At 63.2% G+C, this 14,467-nt stretch overlaps 1 protein-coding gene across 3 annotated transcripts in view; it reads right to left on the bottom strand.

Moving 5' to 3' along the window:
• Positions 1–8,643: 8,643 nt before the first annotated feature.
• The window catches only part of LOC111156220 (lipase maturation factor 1), an 83,931-nt gene continuing 78,107 nt past the window's right edge, over positions 8,644–14,467 (bottom strand). The window contains exons 7-12 of one of the 3 annotated variants that reach the window (XR_002641191.1): positions 10,976–11,159; positions 10,707–10,860; positions 10,409–10,592; positions 9,641–9,753; positions 9,055–9,345; positions 8,644–8,731 (exon numbers count right to left, since the gene is read on the bottom strand). Coding sequence is in view for 2 of the 3 variants with exons in the window: in XM_022516960.1 (XP_022372668.1) it covers positions 9,171–9,345; positions 9,641–9,753; positions 10,409–10,592; positions 10,707–10,860; positions 10,976–11,159 (810 nt within the window). In the remaining variant the exon portion in view is untranslated. Of the gene's footprint in view, positions 9,346–9,640; positions 9,758–10,408; positions 10,593–10,706; positions 10,861–10,975; positions 11,160–14,467 lie in introns of all 3 variants that reach the window. The other 2 variants (XM_022516960.1, XM_022516961.1) reach the window with 2 other exon arrangements.

The following is a 14,467-nucleotide window of genomic DNA, read 5'->3' as shown; positions in this document are numbered from 1 at the left end:
TGTGACACTTTGTCGGGTTCGCGCGTGTCCCTCTGGTTCCACGCTGCCTTCGGGTGGCTACGCGCACGCTCACGGGGGAACCGAGCCACCGGCCTGGAGCCCTCTGTGGAGAGAGGGGGCACGCGAGGCTTTCCCAGTCCCTGCCTGGGCTGGAGCAGGTCCTGAGGCCGCTTAGAAAGAGGACAGGAGACACTTTGAAAGAGCGGGAGTGGAGGGTGGGGAGGGACGGCAACAAGCCGTGGCGCGGTCAAGACACACAGGAAGACGGGGACTTAGGGACACCAGGACTCACGGGGACGCACACGTGCGTCCCGCTTTCACGTTGCCGTGTGTCTGCGCGAAGACCAGCAGTTAGAGCCTGTCACGGTAAACGCGCTGGAAACAGCAGGCTCGCGTGCTGGACCACGGGAACAGGTTTGCTTTATAAAATACTTTCCTGATTGGAGCTGACGCGAGGGTCCAGAGAACGTGTGCTCTCAAGGGGACTTTACCGAGTGTCCGTTGAACAGCCAACAGGCCAAGAACCAGACCCTGCCAGACCCCTGTGGCCCCGGTGTCCGTCCGCATCGTCAGCCCGGCTGGGTGGGGCCCCCAGCGCCGGCCCCACGTCTGCGCGCGTCAGGACGCCGCCCGCGGCCCAGCACACCCGCGCCGCTCACCCCGCTGCCCGACCTTGCAGACTCGTCCTCTCGGCGGAAGCGATTCCACGAGCGCCGGTCGTCCGTGCTGCTCTTGGTGATGAGCCCTTGGCCATTTTTGTCTTTAGGAGCAGGGCTGCTGTGGCCCTCGGTGGGGCCTCCTAGGGGCGCCTGTCCACGCGTCAGCTGTGCGCACACGGGGTGGGGAGCTGCTGGGTCCCACGGGCGTTCGACTGCGCTGCGTCTCCGTCCGCACAGGCGTCGCCGGTGCGCGTCGGAGATGTTTCAGGGTCTTCGTCATCTTCTGTTTCCAAAAGCAACTTTTTTGAGGCGCAGGTGGTAGCGTACAGGAGCCGGTGCTGGCCCACACGGCCGCGAGAGCTGGTCCCGTAGCCTTCTCTGCTCCGCACGGAGTGACGACACGTCGCTTGCTCGAAACTGCGAGCAGCGGGTGTACTTAGGTTGTGGAAGTTAAAACGCTACAAATCAGAGCTTTGTTTGGAGGGTCCGTTGCAATTTACACAAAACGCACCTACTTTGGGAACCTGGGTGGCTCAGTTGGTTAAGCAACTGCCTTCGGCTCAGGTCATGATCCTGGAGCCCCGAGATCGAGTCCCACATCGGGCTCCCTGCTTGGTGGGGAGTCTGCTCCTCCCTCTGACCTCCCCTCGTGCTCTTTCTCTCTCATTCTCTCTCTCAAATAAATAAAATTTAAAAAAACGCACCCACTTTAAGTGTACAGCCTCGTGGATTTGGCAAGTGTGCACACCGTGTTACCTACTGTGTGGCCGGGATAGAGCCTTTCCAGCCCCCCACATCCTCCCTTGTTCGTGCTTCCCAGTCAGCCCCTCCCCAGCGTGGCCCTAGTGACCACTGACCTGTTTTCTGTCACTGCAGCTGAGGCTCTTTTCCTTCTTAGAGTTCCACATAAATGGAATCCTTTGGTGCATATTCTTTTGTCTCTGGATTCATTATTACCTCAGCATGGTTTTGAGGTTCAAATGTGTCACGCATGTCCATAAAACCTGTCACCAGTGGATACAACGCAATTGACTTGTCCCCTCTTCTGCTGATGGACCCTTGGGCTGTTTCTTAGTTCTTGGCTACTCTGGATAAATCTGCTAAAAGCAGTGCTCACAGGTCTGCTTCCTCATTTCTCTTGGTAGAGACGTAAAATGGCTGGGTCGTACGGTAGAATATACATTCGCACGTTTTCCTGTTCTGACCAGCAGTGTGGCAGTGTGTGGGCTGTTTCTCTCCATTGAATGTTGGGTGGAACAGACGGAGTGCGTTTTCTCATCTAAGTCATCCCAGCCTGAAATTTTCTTTGTGAGGTTTTTATTCACGAATTCACTTCATCTCATTGTTTTGGGGCTCCTTGGGTTTTGTTTCTTTGTAAGTCAGTTTTAGTAACTTACGTCTTTCGTGGAATTGTTTTCATTTCATCTAGTGAGTGAAATCCATGAAAATGAAGTCGATAATATTTTCGTTTCCCTTTCAGTGTCGTAGGACCTGTAGTGATGACTCTGCTTTCCTTCTTGGTACTGATAACCTGTATTTTCGCTCTTTTCCCCTTGATTTTGTAGCTAGATGTTTATCTATTTCACTAGCATTTTCAAAGGACCGGACTGGGTTTCATTGGTTTTGTTCTCAAATGTTTTGGCCCTGAAAGGCTTCTGGTTCCATTCAAAGGCCATTTAAGGAGTCCCACGTCTTCAGGACAAGGTGGTTCTTCCCCGCAGTCTGCTGCCCGCCCGGCCAGCTCAGTCCCAGTGGAGCAAGGTGGCCACTCACCTTGGAGAGGTGAGGCAGAACCCCGTCTGTGCTAGGCGTCGAGCTGACTCCAGGTGAGGGGAGGGCAGGCACCTTGGCAGAAAGCCATCTAGACGGCAGAAGGCTTATGTGTCGCGTAAGCATGGCTGCTCTTTACTCAAAATTTCCATGACCAGTTGGTAGCTGCACATCTGTAAGAGTTCATGTGTGGTCGTATGTTGGCTCCGAACACCCACTTTCTGTAGCACTGGCTGAGCACCCCCTTACGTTTTGGCCTTAAGAGAATCTAGCCCTGGGAGCGCCTGGGTGGCTCAGTGGATTAAGCCTCTGCCTTCAGCTCAGGTCATGGTCTCAGCGTCCTGGGATTGAGCCCCACGTCGGGCTCTCTGCTCAGCAGGGAGCCTGCTTCCCCCTCTCTCTCTGCCTGTCTCTCTGCCTATTTCTGATCTCTCTCTCTCAAATGAATAAAATCTTTAAAAAAAAAAAAAAGAATCTAGCCCCGTACGCTTAACACAAGAGGGACAAGTGTTTTATCTGCTTGGTTGTCCCGTACACCCACTAGATCTTGGCAATGTGAGGTCTCCTGGCCTCTGAGAGAGGGAGATCTAGGGCCTTGGGACACTTAAAAATTTTTTTTGGCTTCTGTTTTATTTTTAGAAATTGAGGTCAAACTGGCATTACCACAGAGTTACTCGTTTTAAAGGGAACAGTTGGTGGCATTTAGTGTATCACAGCGTTTGGTCATCACCGCCCCTGTCGAGTTCTAAACAGTTTGATGCCCTCAGTACGAGCCCCTCTCCCCGTGATTTGGTCACTCTTCCTTCTCCCCTCACCCCAGCCTTCGCAATCACTAATTTCTCTGTCTCTACACACTTACCTGTTCTAGATATTTCACATAAGTAGAACCATATGATAGGTGAGCTTTTCTGTCTGGCTTTTCACTGAGCATAATACTTTCAAGGTTTATCCACATTTTGGGCGCCTGGGGGGCTCAGTGGGTCGAGCCTCTGCCTTCGGCTCAGGTCATGATCTCGGGGTCCTGGGGTCGAGCCCCACATCGGGCTCTCTGCTCCGCGGGGAGCCTGCTCCCCCCACCCCCGCCTCTCTGCCTACTTGTGATCTCTGTCTGTCAAATAACTAAAATCTTAAAAGCAAACCTCACAGCCATCCAAGTGGGTGTGGATGTGCTTTTCACATACGTGTTGTAGTGACTGAGGATGTTGAGTATCCTTTTGTGTGCTTTATGGCCACTTGTGTGTCTGTTGGAAAGAATGGCTGATCAAGTACTTTTTTTTAATTAAAGATTTTATGTACTTGTCAGAGCGAGCGAGCGTGCGTGTGGGCGAGCTCAAACAGGCAGAGCGGCCGGCAGAGGCAGAGAGAGAAGCAGGCTCCCCGCTGAGCAGGGAGCCCGATGCAGGACTCGATCCCAGGAGCCTGAGCTGAAGACAGAGGCCTAACCGACTGAGCCCCCCAGGCGCCCCTGATCAAGTCCTTTTGAACTGGGGTTTGTCGTCTTTGATGCTCAGCTGCACAAGTTCCATGTATGTCTTGGATGCTAGACTCTTAACAGGTAGATAGTTTGCAAATATTTTCTCCCACTCTGTGGCTTGTCTTTTCACTTTTCTGATAACGTCCTTAGGTGCACAAAAGTTTTAAATTTCTTGTTGTCCAGTCTATCTGGTTTTCTTTTTGCTCCTCCTGCTGTTGGTGTCCTCAGAATCCATTGTTAAATTCATGTTTTCTTCTGGGAATTTTATTGTTTATTTATTTTTAAAAAAGGTTTTATTTATTTATCTGACAGACAGGGATCACAAGTAGGCAGAGAGGCAGGCAGAGAGAGAGGGAGGGAAGCAGGTTCCCCGCTGAACCAGAATCACCCCATGCGGGGCTCGATCCCAGGACCCTGGGATCATGACCTGAGCCGCAGGCAGAGGCTTGACCCACTGAGCCCCCCAGGCGCCCGTTTTCTGGGTTGATTTCTGAGCGCGGTCTGAGGCGAGCACGCAGCTCCGTTTTTCAGTGCTCTAGCTCCTGCTCTCCCGCCCGACTGCCCTTTCCCCCCAGAGGGGTCGTGGCATCCTTGTCAAGAATCATTGGCCACGTGAGTGAAGCTTCACGAGGCTTCCGTTCTGTCCCTCTGGTCCACGGGTCTGTGGCCGCGGCAGGACCACACCGTTTCGATGGCTGTAGCTTTGTATTAAGTTTTTAGGTCGGGAAACGTGAAGCCTCCAGCGTCTTTCTAATGGTTGTTTCTGTTATTTGGGGCCCTTTGTGGTTCCGTGTGAACTTGAGTGTTGGCTCCGTTTCTACACAGCGAGGCCGTTGGAGAGTCCGGAGAGGGTTCGCTGGGCCCGCAGACCGCCTTGGCTGGTTCCGCACCTTGTCGCCGCGGTCCCGAGCTTGCAGGCGTGCGTCTCTCCCCTGCCCTCAGCCTTGTTCACCGCCAGTTTCGGCGGCGGCACGTGGCTCTCCGCGCACAGGTGTCCTGCCTCGGCTCAGCGTCTGGGGAGGTGTTTGCTGTTGCCGTTGGGGCAGTGGTGAGGGAGCCTGCCGTCGTGGCGCCGGCTTCCCGCTGCTCGTCGCTGACTTCGCTGCCGGTCCTGTACCTGGCGCTCTGCTCAGCTGGTTCGTTAGCTCTAGTGCGCGTTTCTTTGGTGGATCATTGGGATTTTTTTCTAGAGGATCACGTCATCTGTGAATTAGAGGTAGTTTTTCTTTTTTACTTTAAAGCTTTTTATTTTTAAAATTTTTTTATTTTTAAAGATTTTATTTATTATTTATTTGACAGAGATCACAAGTAGGTGGAGGGGGGGGGAGGCAGGCTCCCCGCTGAGCAGGGAGCCCGACGCGGGGCTCGATCCCAGGACCCTGGGATCACGACCTGAGCCGAAGGCAGAGGCTCAACCCACTGAGCCACCCAGGCGCCCCTGAGCGTTTTAGTGTTTTGACCAGCGGCGCTGGCTGGAACTTCGGTCGGTGTCACGGGCACGGACGGCAGCGGCCCCTCTCGTCTCAGTGTGGGTCTGCGGGGAAGGTCTTCACGTTCACTCTTGGCCGTGGGTGCGCTGACGACATCTTATTATCACGGGCATTCCAGAGTGGCTTTGCTCACGAAAGGGTTTTGGATCGTGCCAAATGCTTTTCCTGCATCAGTCGAGAGGACCGTGTCCCTCCCCCCCCACGTTCTGCGGGCGCGAGGGACCCACCGATCCCACCTGGTCACGGCGCGGCGTCCGTCTGTCGCGCTGCTGCTCGCTGCTGTTTCGTTGAGGGCATTTGCTTCCGGCTGCACAAATCCCGAGATGCTGGCGTCTAGGGGTTCATCAGGGTAAACCCGGCCTCGTGAGAAGAGTCGGGAAGCACCCCCTTCTCTGATTTTGGGGAGCGTTTGGGAAGGGCCGACGCCCGTTCTCGCCCGTCCTGGGGAGCGCAGTGAGGCCGCCTGGGCTGGCGCTGTCTCTGTCGGGAGGTGTCTACACGGACGCGGCCTCTTCACGTGTGTGGAAGTTCGCGACTTCGTCTCTTCCCGAGTCACCTGCGGTGGCTGCGGGCTTCCCGGATCCCGTCCGCTTCGCTGTCGGGATCCGCTGCCGCCGCTTCACGGCTCCGTCGCGGCTCCCGTGACTCGCAGAAGGCCGGTCGCGGCGGCCCTGACTTCCGCTCGCTTTCCCGCAGGCGTTTCCGCTCCCGTCAGGGAAGCTGAAGGCGGGTCCGTTTCATCTTAAGGGTCTGTTTGTGGTGCCGTGAGCCCCACTTCACCGCGGGGTTTGGAAGCTGCGTCCCCGGGGACGGAGGCGTCTTCGTGCTGCGCGGGCAGGGATCGACGTGGGGAACGGCCCCAGGGAGCAGGGGACCTTCTGGGCAGAGGGAGGCAGGCAGCCGCGGGGGACCGCGGAGGCCATCCTTCCCCGAGCCCGTTCGCTTCCGAGAGGGACGTCAGTCCGAAGGGCGCTGCGGGGCGTTGGGGCCGAGGCGTGGTTCGGCAGCAGATGCCGGGGGGACAGCGGAGGGGACAGCCCCACATGCGCTCCTCTGGCAACCAAAAGCCCCACCTCTGTTGGTCTGGCGTTAACGGGGAGGTCAGCGTTTCTAGAACTCTGGGAAGGCTCGCAGTGTCCCGCAGAGCCTGCGGCCGGGGCCTCCAGCTGCGTTTCCCCGAGAGCAGGAGGAGGAATAGAAAGAAACGGGAGTTTTCGGTCCGAGGTGGCGGAGAGCGAGCACTGGGACCCGCAGGACGGACCGGCGACCGCAGAGCTGACAGGAAAACCCCGCGTCGGGGCTTCGAGACTGACAAGGAGGTAGGAGGGGAAAGCCCCAAATCAGCATCGGGAGTGGAGAAGGGCCATCTCGCCCGAGTGCGGGACAGCTCCCGAGGTCACAGGGACACGAGGCGAACGGCGGGAGTAGTTGCACCCGAAACTGAGTGGAACCGTTGGGGGCAGGAACCGCTCGGTCCTCGGGCCCCATCTGGGCCAGTGGCGGTGAGCCGTCACGTTCTTGGGTTCACCGCGGTGTCTGTCCTCCCGCAGAGCACAGGGCCGTCCCAGGGCAGGTGCCGAGCCCCCGGGGAGACCCGACGCCCCCGCAGCTCTCGGATCTGATGAGGCGCGGACCCTCCCGGCGGCCCAGCAGATGCCCCCGCCCGATGGCTGGGCGGAGGCTGGCGCACACCCAGTCTCCCACACTCCCACATGACCCCTTGTGTAGTTGCGGGATCAAGAGGGCTCGGCCCCCCAGGGTCAAGCCCCCCCCTTAACCTTGGTGCCCCCCCCCCCCCCGGAAGGTGAGGGCAGCGCCTCTGGCATGTTGACGAAGCCTGAGCCGCTGCTTCTGCCACATCTGGTCCTCGCCAGCGGGGAGGAAAGGATGCTCTCGGTCCGCCTGGGCTCAGCTGTCCGGCGGCGCCTCAGCCCTGGTGGGGAACGGTGGGCTCACATCTCGTGTCCCCGAGCCCCCTTTCTTGTGTGGAAACGGCGGATTCCAAGAGAGGGCAGTGTGGGCAGAGCGGAGGCAAATGGAGTTTGGGCCTTTCCCCTTCCTGGGGTGGGCGCTCGGCCCGGCCCGTATCGCTGCCGCCCGCCACTGGGGGCCGGGCCGAGCGCCCACCTGCCTGGTGTGTGACCAGGAGCAGCGTGGGCCCTGAGGGCTGTGTGGGGGTGTGCGTGTCGGCCCGGCAGCCTGGGAGGCCACTGGGGTGACGGGCTGAGCCCAGGCCTGTGCTAGCGAGCGGGGGGGACCTGTCCGCTGACACGTGCGTGGAGGCCGGTGGAGACCTGAGGGGGCTCCTCTGTCAGAGGCCCCATGGCCGGGACCCGGAGTCCCCTGCAGTGGTCTCCACGGCGCGCACATGTTTGTCTTGTCCCAGGACAGGGGCGCCTCCAGGGCACGAGGCCTGCTGAAGGGTGGGGGGAGGCCCGGGGTGGTGCCGAGCCAGAAGGAGGCCCGGAGGGGAGCCCCCAGGCAGGGGTTCTGAGGCCCCGGGGGGCAGGGAGCCCGGCATGCAGCGAGGACAGGCAGTGGCCGCCCGGGCCAAGGCATAAGCTCCTTGGGTCCCTGCCCACTCTGGTGCCCCCGGCCAGCGGCGGAGCTCCCGGGACGGCCCCCCAGGAAGGGCCGCCCAGGCCGCGGCGGGCCGGTGCTCCGCTCCGTGTGGCGGCCGCGGGCAGACTTGCTGGCTCCGGGCTCCCCGTCTGAGGCTGCGTCTGTTCTGAGAGACACTGGGAGCCTGTTTCCCTGCGAGCAGGAACACGGCCTCTCTGTTGGCACCTGGACTGGCTGGCCCCCCGGGCAGGCTCTCGGGGGGCAGGCGCTGCACACAGACCCGCGCTTGTGCCCGCCTCGGCCAGGCCTCCCGCCTGAACCACCGCGTTCCCGCCGGGACCCTCCCTGGAGCAGCGTGGCCTCCGGGCGGTTTTGGGTCAAGGGAGGGAGGGAGGGGAGCTGCGGGAGAGGGGAGGGGTGACGGGCAGGGGCTGGGCCACAGGTGCTGGGCCGCTGGTGCCGCAGGGGTGCGGCCCTCGGTGGGAGCGGTTTGCTCGCAGCTCACATCAGGCCTTAGGACTGGGGCCGCACACACGTCAGGCGGCAGAGGGCCCGGAAGCCCCGCCGCGCCGGGAATACCCCGTCTGGCGCGAGCCGCAGCGGGCACATCCAGGGCCCAGGCCCGGTGTCCCCAGCTGAGCCCCCTCCACAGGTCAGGGAGTCGGGGTGGGGGGGATGTGGTCAAGAGGAGAGGAGGAGGAGGGGGGAGGAGGTGGCCCACCTGGGGAGGAACAAGGGGCTTCTGTCCATGCCTCCGGATGCCGGACACGTCCCCCCTGGGGAGGCACGAAGGTTCTGAGAAGGGGGCAGGCGTGAGGGGAGGACCGGCCGCCTTGGCCTCTCCCTTTCCCAGGCCTATCCTGGATGTGGGAGGACAGCCACGGGGGCCAAGAGCACAGGGAGTGGCAGCTTCCTTGGGGCCACACCAGGTGGCGAATGGGGCTCAGCTGCCCGGGCAGAAGGGCCTGACTGGGGACCCGCCCTCCCTTGTGCGGCAGGTGCCGATGGACACCACAGGGTCAGGGGCTTTATGGGGGCTCCGTGTGATGAACTCAGGAGGAAAGGAGGGGACACGCTGGCCCGGGGAGCCCCTGCTCACTGAGCCTGCTTTCCAAGAGGTCAGGACGCAGGGCGGCGGGGCCCGGGCACACGAGCCTTCACTCCAGCAGCCGCGCTTCTGCTTTTATTGGTCCACACGCAGGCCCGAGGCCGCTCCTACGGCAGTTCGGGGTACGGCCACTCCCGCGACTGGAAGTAGTCCTTCAGGTCCGGGAGGCTGACCGCGGGGAAGTAGGGCCCGAGCCTCCTGCGGACCCACCATTTGCCTGTGGTGGCGTGCCGGCCCCCGGGGCGGCTGAACTTGTACCTGTAGTGCTCTCCCCGGACCCACCTGCGAGGGGAGACCCCGTGTCAGGCGGCCCGTCCGCCGCCTGCCGAGCTGCCGCTCCTTGGACTGGCACGTGGACCTGGCCCAGGGACCGCGGGGGCCCAGGTGACATCTGCAAAGGGCCCTCAGCCCCGAGCCCGCAGGCACTGAGGACCGGCCGCGGCCGTGGGGGGTTCCCAGCGCAGGGGACCTGCACCCGCGCGCTTGCAGGGGTTCCAAGCTGGCTGTGGGTGCCCCTGGAGGAGGAGCCCCGAGAGGCTGCAGGGGCCAAGGGTCCCGTGCAGGAGGGGAGTCCTACCTGGGGGGCGCCCTGTTCTCGAAAGGGTTGAGGGCCAGCAGGGACAGAGCCGTGGCGTCGTTGGCCAGAAGCTTGCCTGCCAGGTGCAGGATCCACTCGTGGTGCTCGTAGGTCTGGGGCGAGAGAGGGAGGGGGTGCCGGCTCCAGGCAGAGCTGGGGACACAGGGAGCCCTCTGGGGGGAGGCAACCCGGCCGTGGGCCCAGGGCCCTCAGCTCCCCGCCTGCTCCCCCTCAGCTGTGGTGGGGGGTTAGCCCTCCTGGTGGTGGGTCCACGCTCGCGCCCAGCCCTGGCTCACTGGGCAGGGGTCTGCAGATGGCTCCTCTCGGCGGGGGGGGGAGGGGGCGCGTCCTGCAGCGGTCCCCTTCTCGGGGGGAGAGGTGGTGGCCTCTCAGTGCTGTCGCCTGCCGGCCCTGGGGGTCTCATGTGAGCGACAGTCTGCACAGGCAGACGGGACAGGGACAGCCCTAGCAGGCTTGTCCTGCCATTGCTGATAGTGACCCCGTGGCCCTCTGCACCCACAGACCCTTGTGCGAGGCGGTCCGGTCCGGGCGATGCAGAGACCCCCACCTGGGAGGGGCACTGCTGCCCAGAGGCAGGGCCTGTGCTGGCAGAGAACAGCAAGGGGAAGACCCAGAAGGAAGATGCGGGCTGTGGGGTGGTCACGTGAGGCAGCGACCGCACCCCACCGGCCACACTTTGGGCGTCCCCACCGCAGGGGCTGCAGCCTTGGGAACACAGCCGGTGGGGAGGACAGCAGAGGCCCTTACCTGGAAGGCCGCGAACCACATGAGCCAGTCCAGGCGGTGGTGGTAGGGGGAGATGAGGCATGGCCGCCGCCCGGGGTCCCCGGGCTTGCACTTGAACTCATAGTCCTCCCACACGGCGTCCGGCGTGCTGGCGTTGAGGCTGGCCGTGCCCTGCAGGATGACCTCTGTGCGCTCCTTGGTGATGCTGTGGGGAGACCGAGGAGGGGGCTCTGGCACACGGAGGGTCGGGGGGTCCCTCAGGGCCCCGGGTCCCGCGTGTGCGCGCAGGGGCCGGGGCAAGGAGCCGCCGCGCCCGTACCTTCCGAAGGCGCCGTACGTGTTGACGATCCTGAGAGGGTTGAAGGACGTGTTCATGACCTGCGTGGGACTCAGCAGGTTGACGACCACGGGGACACTGAGCCAGGCCACCAGGACGCCCAGGGCCACATGCACCGCCCGCCGCACCATGCAGCCTGGTGGGGGGCAGAGAGGGGGACGGGGCGCTGAGCTCTGCTCCGGGGCTCGGACCCTCGGCGGCCCCTCACTCCCAAGCCGGGACTCTGGCTAGTGGCTCTGCTGTCCACTCACCGTATCTCGGGGGGGGCCGGAGCCCTCGGGCGGCCTCCTCCTGCAGCTTCAGGACTCGGCCCTTGAGGCAGCCAGGCCCAGAGGGAAACAAGAACCCCAAGGTGGCGTCATCGAAGCAGGCCACGCTGGGCACCATGGTCAGCCAGTTCAGGAAGCTCAGGTTCCCGCTGATGACGAGGACCACCTGGAGGGGACGGGGCAGTGTCTGAGCCCAGGCCCATGGGGGACGCTGTGGAGGACGGGGCGGCTGCCGTGCTGGTGTGGGGAGACGTCTGGAGGGCCGGGCCCCGCGCGTGTCCACGCCTCAGCTGATCGGAGGCAGTTCTTACTAGAGCCCTGGTGGGCCCCAACTTGTGGACACCTCGGTTCTGGCCTCTGGGGCTGCCGGACGCCCACCCACCGACCTGGGAGCTGGCGGCTTTGTGGGGACTGGGGCTGGCGTTTGAGTGTGGGGCCATCGCGATGGTGACTGTCCGCGGGTGTCCTCAGTCCTGTGGGAGGTGGACGAGGCTCTCACTGCGCACCCAGAAGTCAGGTGATGGGCCCTGTCCGGCCGCCCTGTCCTCCACACCTAGCAGCCCCCGAGCCGTGGCCCCAGTGACTGTGCGTGAGGCCGGCCTGGACCTGGGCACATGCTGGGACGGGCTTGGCTGATCTTCCCTTCTGTGTGGCTTTGTGGAGCCCGACCTCCTCCACTTTCTGGGCACCGTGAGCTGGGGCAGGCCACTGTCCCCTCAGAGGCCTGGAGCAGCCCCGGCGGGTGCCGCCACAGCGTCTGGGGTGACACGGGGTCTAGACGTCCAGCGGGCCTCCCCCGTGTCCCAGTCCCGCTGGCTCGTCTGCGGACTTGGTACTCACCGCGTGGCGGCAGCGTCCCCGTGGGGCTCACCCTAGAGACAACGTAGCCTCTTGGTCTTAAGAACCAAGGTCGCAAAGTCTCTGGTCGGAGTGCGATGGCTGGGGCCATCCCGCGTGCTCAGCCCGTTGCCCGGTGAGCTGCCGGCCGGCAGGGGGCTGCGCCTGAAGCCGCCTCGCAGCCAGGCCTTCTGGAACGTCCTCCTAGCAGCTGTGCGTGTTGTAGGCGGTTTAGTGACTTAAAAATAACCTCTTCGGCCTGATTAGGACACCGTCGTTGGGTGCTGGAGGGCGGCGAGGGGAGGCTGCTGCGCCCATGCCCTGCCCGCGGGCACCAGGCTCTACGAGCCCAGCCAGCCCTCAGAGGCCGTGGCCGCCGAGCAGGGCCCCTGGGAAGGAGGCGTCCGGGTGTGAAGAGGCGGCCCCGCGGCGGCACGGGCTTGGGAGCCCGTCGGGAGCCGTGCGTCCCTGGCCGCTCGGCATTCTCCGCTCCTCAGTCTCCTGGACACACGTGGGAGGTTGCGCGCCTCTGAAGCACCCAGTGCAAAGGCTTTTCCCAGATGCTGACTCTTGTGCAAACCACCATAAAATCCAGAAGCTTCCATCCCAGACCGCCTCCAACCCCCACCCTACGACCTGTGAACTGACTGCCGCCGCCTGTCACTCTGCCTGTTCCTGAACTCGGTGGGCTCCGGTCTCCGCGGCTTGTGTGCTGTGCGGCCCCGCCTCTGGGACCCCGTGTAGCCGGCCGGGGGCCCCGTGCGCCTGCGAGCCGGCCGTGGCCCGTGCGTGGCGCGTAGGTGGCCAGTGACAGCATCTCCAGAAGGGGAGGAGTTTGCTTTTCACTGGGTTCCGAGTTACCCGTCTCGAGCTGCACAACCTGGGCCGTGCCCGCATCCTGGGCAGCGCTGGCTTCCTCCGGGCTTCGGAGGACGACGACGTGCCCCGGCTGTGACGTGCCGCTGCGAGGCCGAGGGCTCTTCCTCACGAGGACTCGGTTGTGGGGCTGCAGCGGGGATTCTGCGCGTTCCAGAACCGTCCCAGGGGCGAGTCCCGGGAAGGGTGGAGGCAGCCCGAGGCTGGAGAGGAAGCCGTTAAGGGCGCTCGCCAGCCGCCGCCTGCGCCCTCAGGAGCAGCGAAGACAGGAGGGGGACCTGGCGAGCTGGGTAGTGGCCAGACGTGCTTCCACGGCAACTGCGAAAAGTGGTGAGACCAGAACACCGCACAGTCGCCCCAGAGGCTGGAAGAGAAGGGCCAGAGTTCATCCGCACACGTGACCGAACGGACGTATTTGTGCAACAAGCGTGACCTTCAGAAGCCCACGGCCGTCCACCAAGCAGAGCAGGCTGTCCCCTCGCGTGGGATACCGGGCAGGCGTGGCCCGGCGTGGGCGGGGGTGTCGAGGTCGGGCCTCCTGGCAGCCGGGCTCCCACTCGTCCTGCGTCTCAGCTGGGTCCCGATCCCAGCCGTCGGGGACGAATGTGAGGTCCCAGACGCCAGCCTAATGAGGGTCTGGCAGGAGGAGCCGAGCTTTCGATGGGTCGTGTCAGTTTTACGGATTACGACGGCGTTTTACGAGGTGTGGATTCACGGCTCAGGAGTCTGGGCCGCGCTCTGGCCGAGGGTGGCAGCTCTCCGCGCGCTCACGGAAACGTCCTTTTTGTCTGGATCCCCGTCAAGACGCGACGGCTGGTGTTCTCGGTGCAGCTCTCGGGCCACAGGGGAAGGTGGCGGCTGCAGCTCCTTCCACTGCTCTGTGCGGCCCGAGGGCTGCCGAGACAGTGACCTTGCCTCCGGCCCCCACGGCCGGAAGCCTGTGCTTGTGCCGGGTGGGGCGCCGGGCAGGTGGGGGGCCTCACACCTGCCCCTCAGAGCCCCTCTCGCGCTGCTGGCCACCAGCACCCACCTCTAGCCACGGAGGGCCTGTCTGGACAAACCCTCACGGCGACCCTCAGACCGCCCGGACACACGGCCACCGTCACCACTAGAAGGCCCAGCAGCGGCGTGGCCAGGGGCCAACCTCTCCAGGCGTGACGAGCCCAGCCGGCAGCCACGCTGAGACACGGTGTCTCCCCCCGGCCCCTCGCGGCCGTGCTGAGCGCCCACAGCAACCCAGGCCCAAAGCCGCCGGTCTGACCGGACGCTCCTGCGGAGAGCGCTCGCTGCCCGTGCTCCCGTGTGTCGCAGCCGAGCCCCGGAAGGACCCAGTGCGGAGCAGATGGGACCGCTGTGCCGGAAGGTGTGTCTGAGAAACCCTGAGGGAGGGCAGACCCGCCGGCCAGCCCCAGGGGCTTCTCGACAGCCCTTACACAGGACCTTACACAGGACGCCCCAGCGGAGTGACCTGCCCGCTCACAGGGTCCCTCGTGTCCTGGGATGGAGTAGACGTTAAGACCGTGTAAGCGTTTAGACTGAAACACGGAGGGCGCGGGCAAGTCGCCCGTGGGTGCCGGGCCTCGGACGGGAGTGGAAGGACGGCGCAGGGGGTGTTTCCGCCGTGTTGCGGGGCTGCCTTCGTGCAGGTTTGCCCGCTCACCCCTCTGGAATAAAGCCCGGCTTGGGGCGCAGGCGGTCACGTAGTGCGGGCACAGCCGGTGTCGTCTGGAGAGAGAGCAACGTGCAGCCGCGGGGTCTGGC

This window comes from Enhydra lutris, unplaced genomic scaffold (genome assembly GCF_002288905.1).
Source record: "Enhydra lutris kenyoni isolate GAN:26980312 unplaced genomic scaffold, ASM228890v2 scaffoldscaffold45, whole genome shotgun sequence".
Classification (NCBI taxonomy): Eukaryota; Metazoa; Chordata; class Mammalia; order Carnivora; family Mustelidae; genus Enhydra; species Enhydra lutris.
The sequence above is the reverse complement of the archived record's forward strand: the minus strand, read 5'-3'. Positions and strand labels throughout refer to the sequence as shown.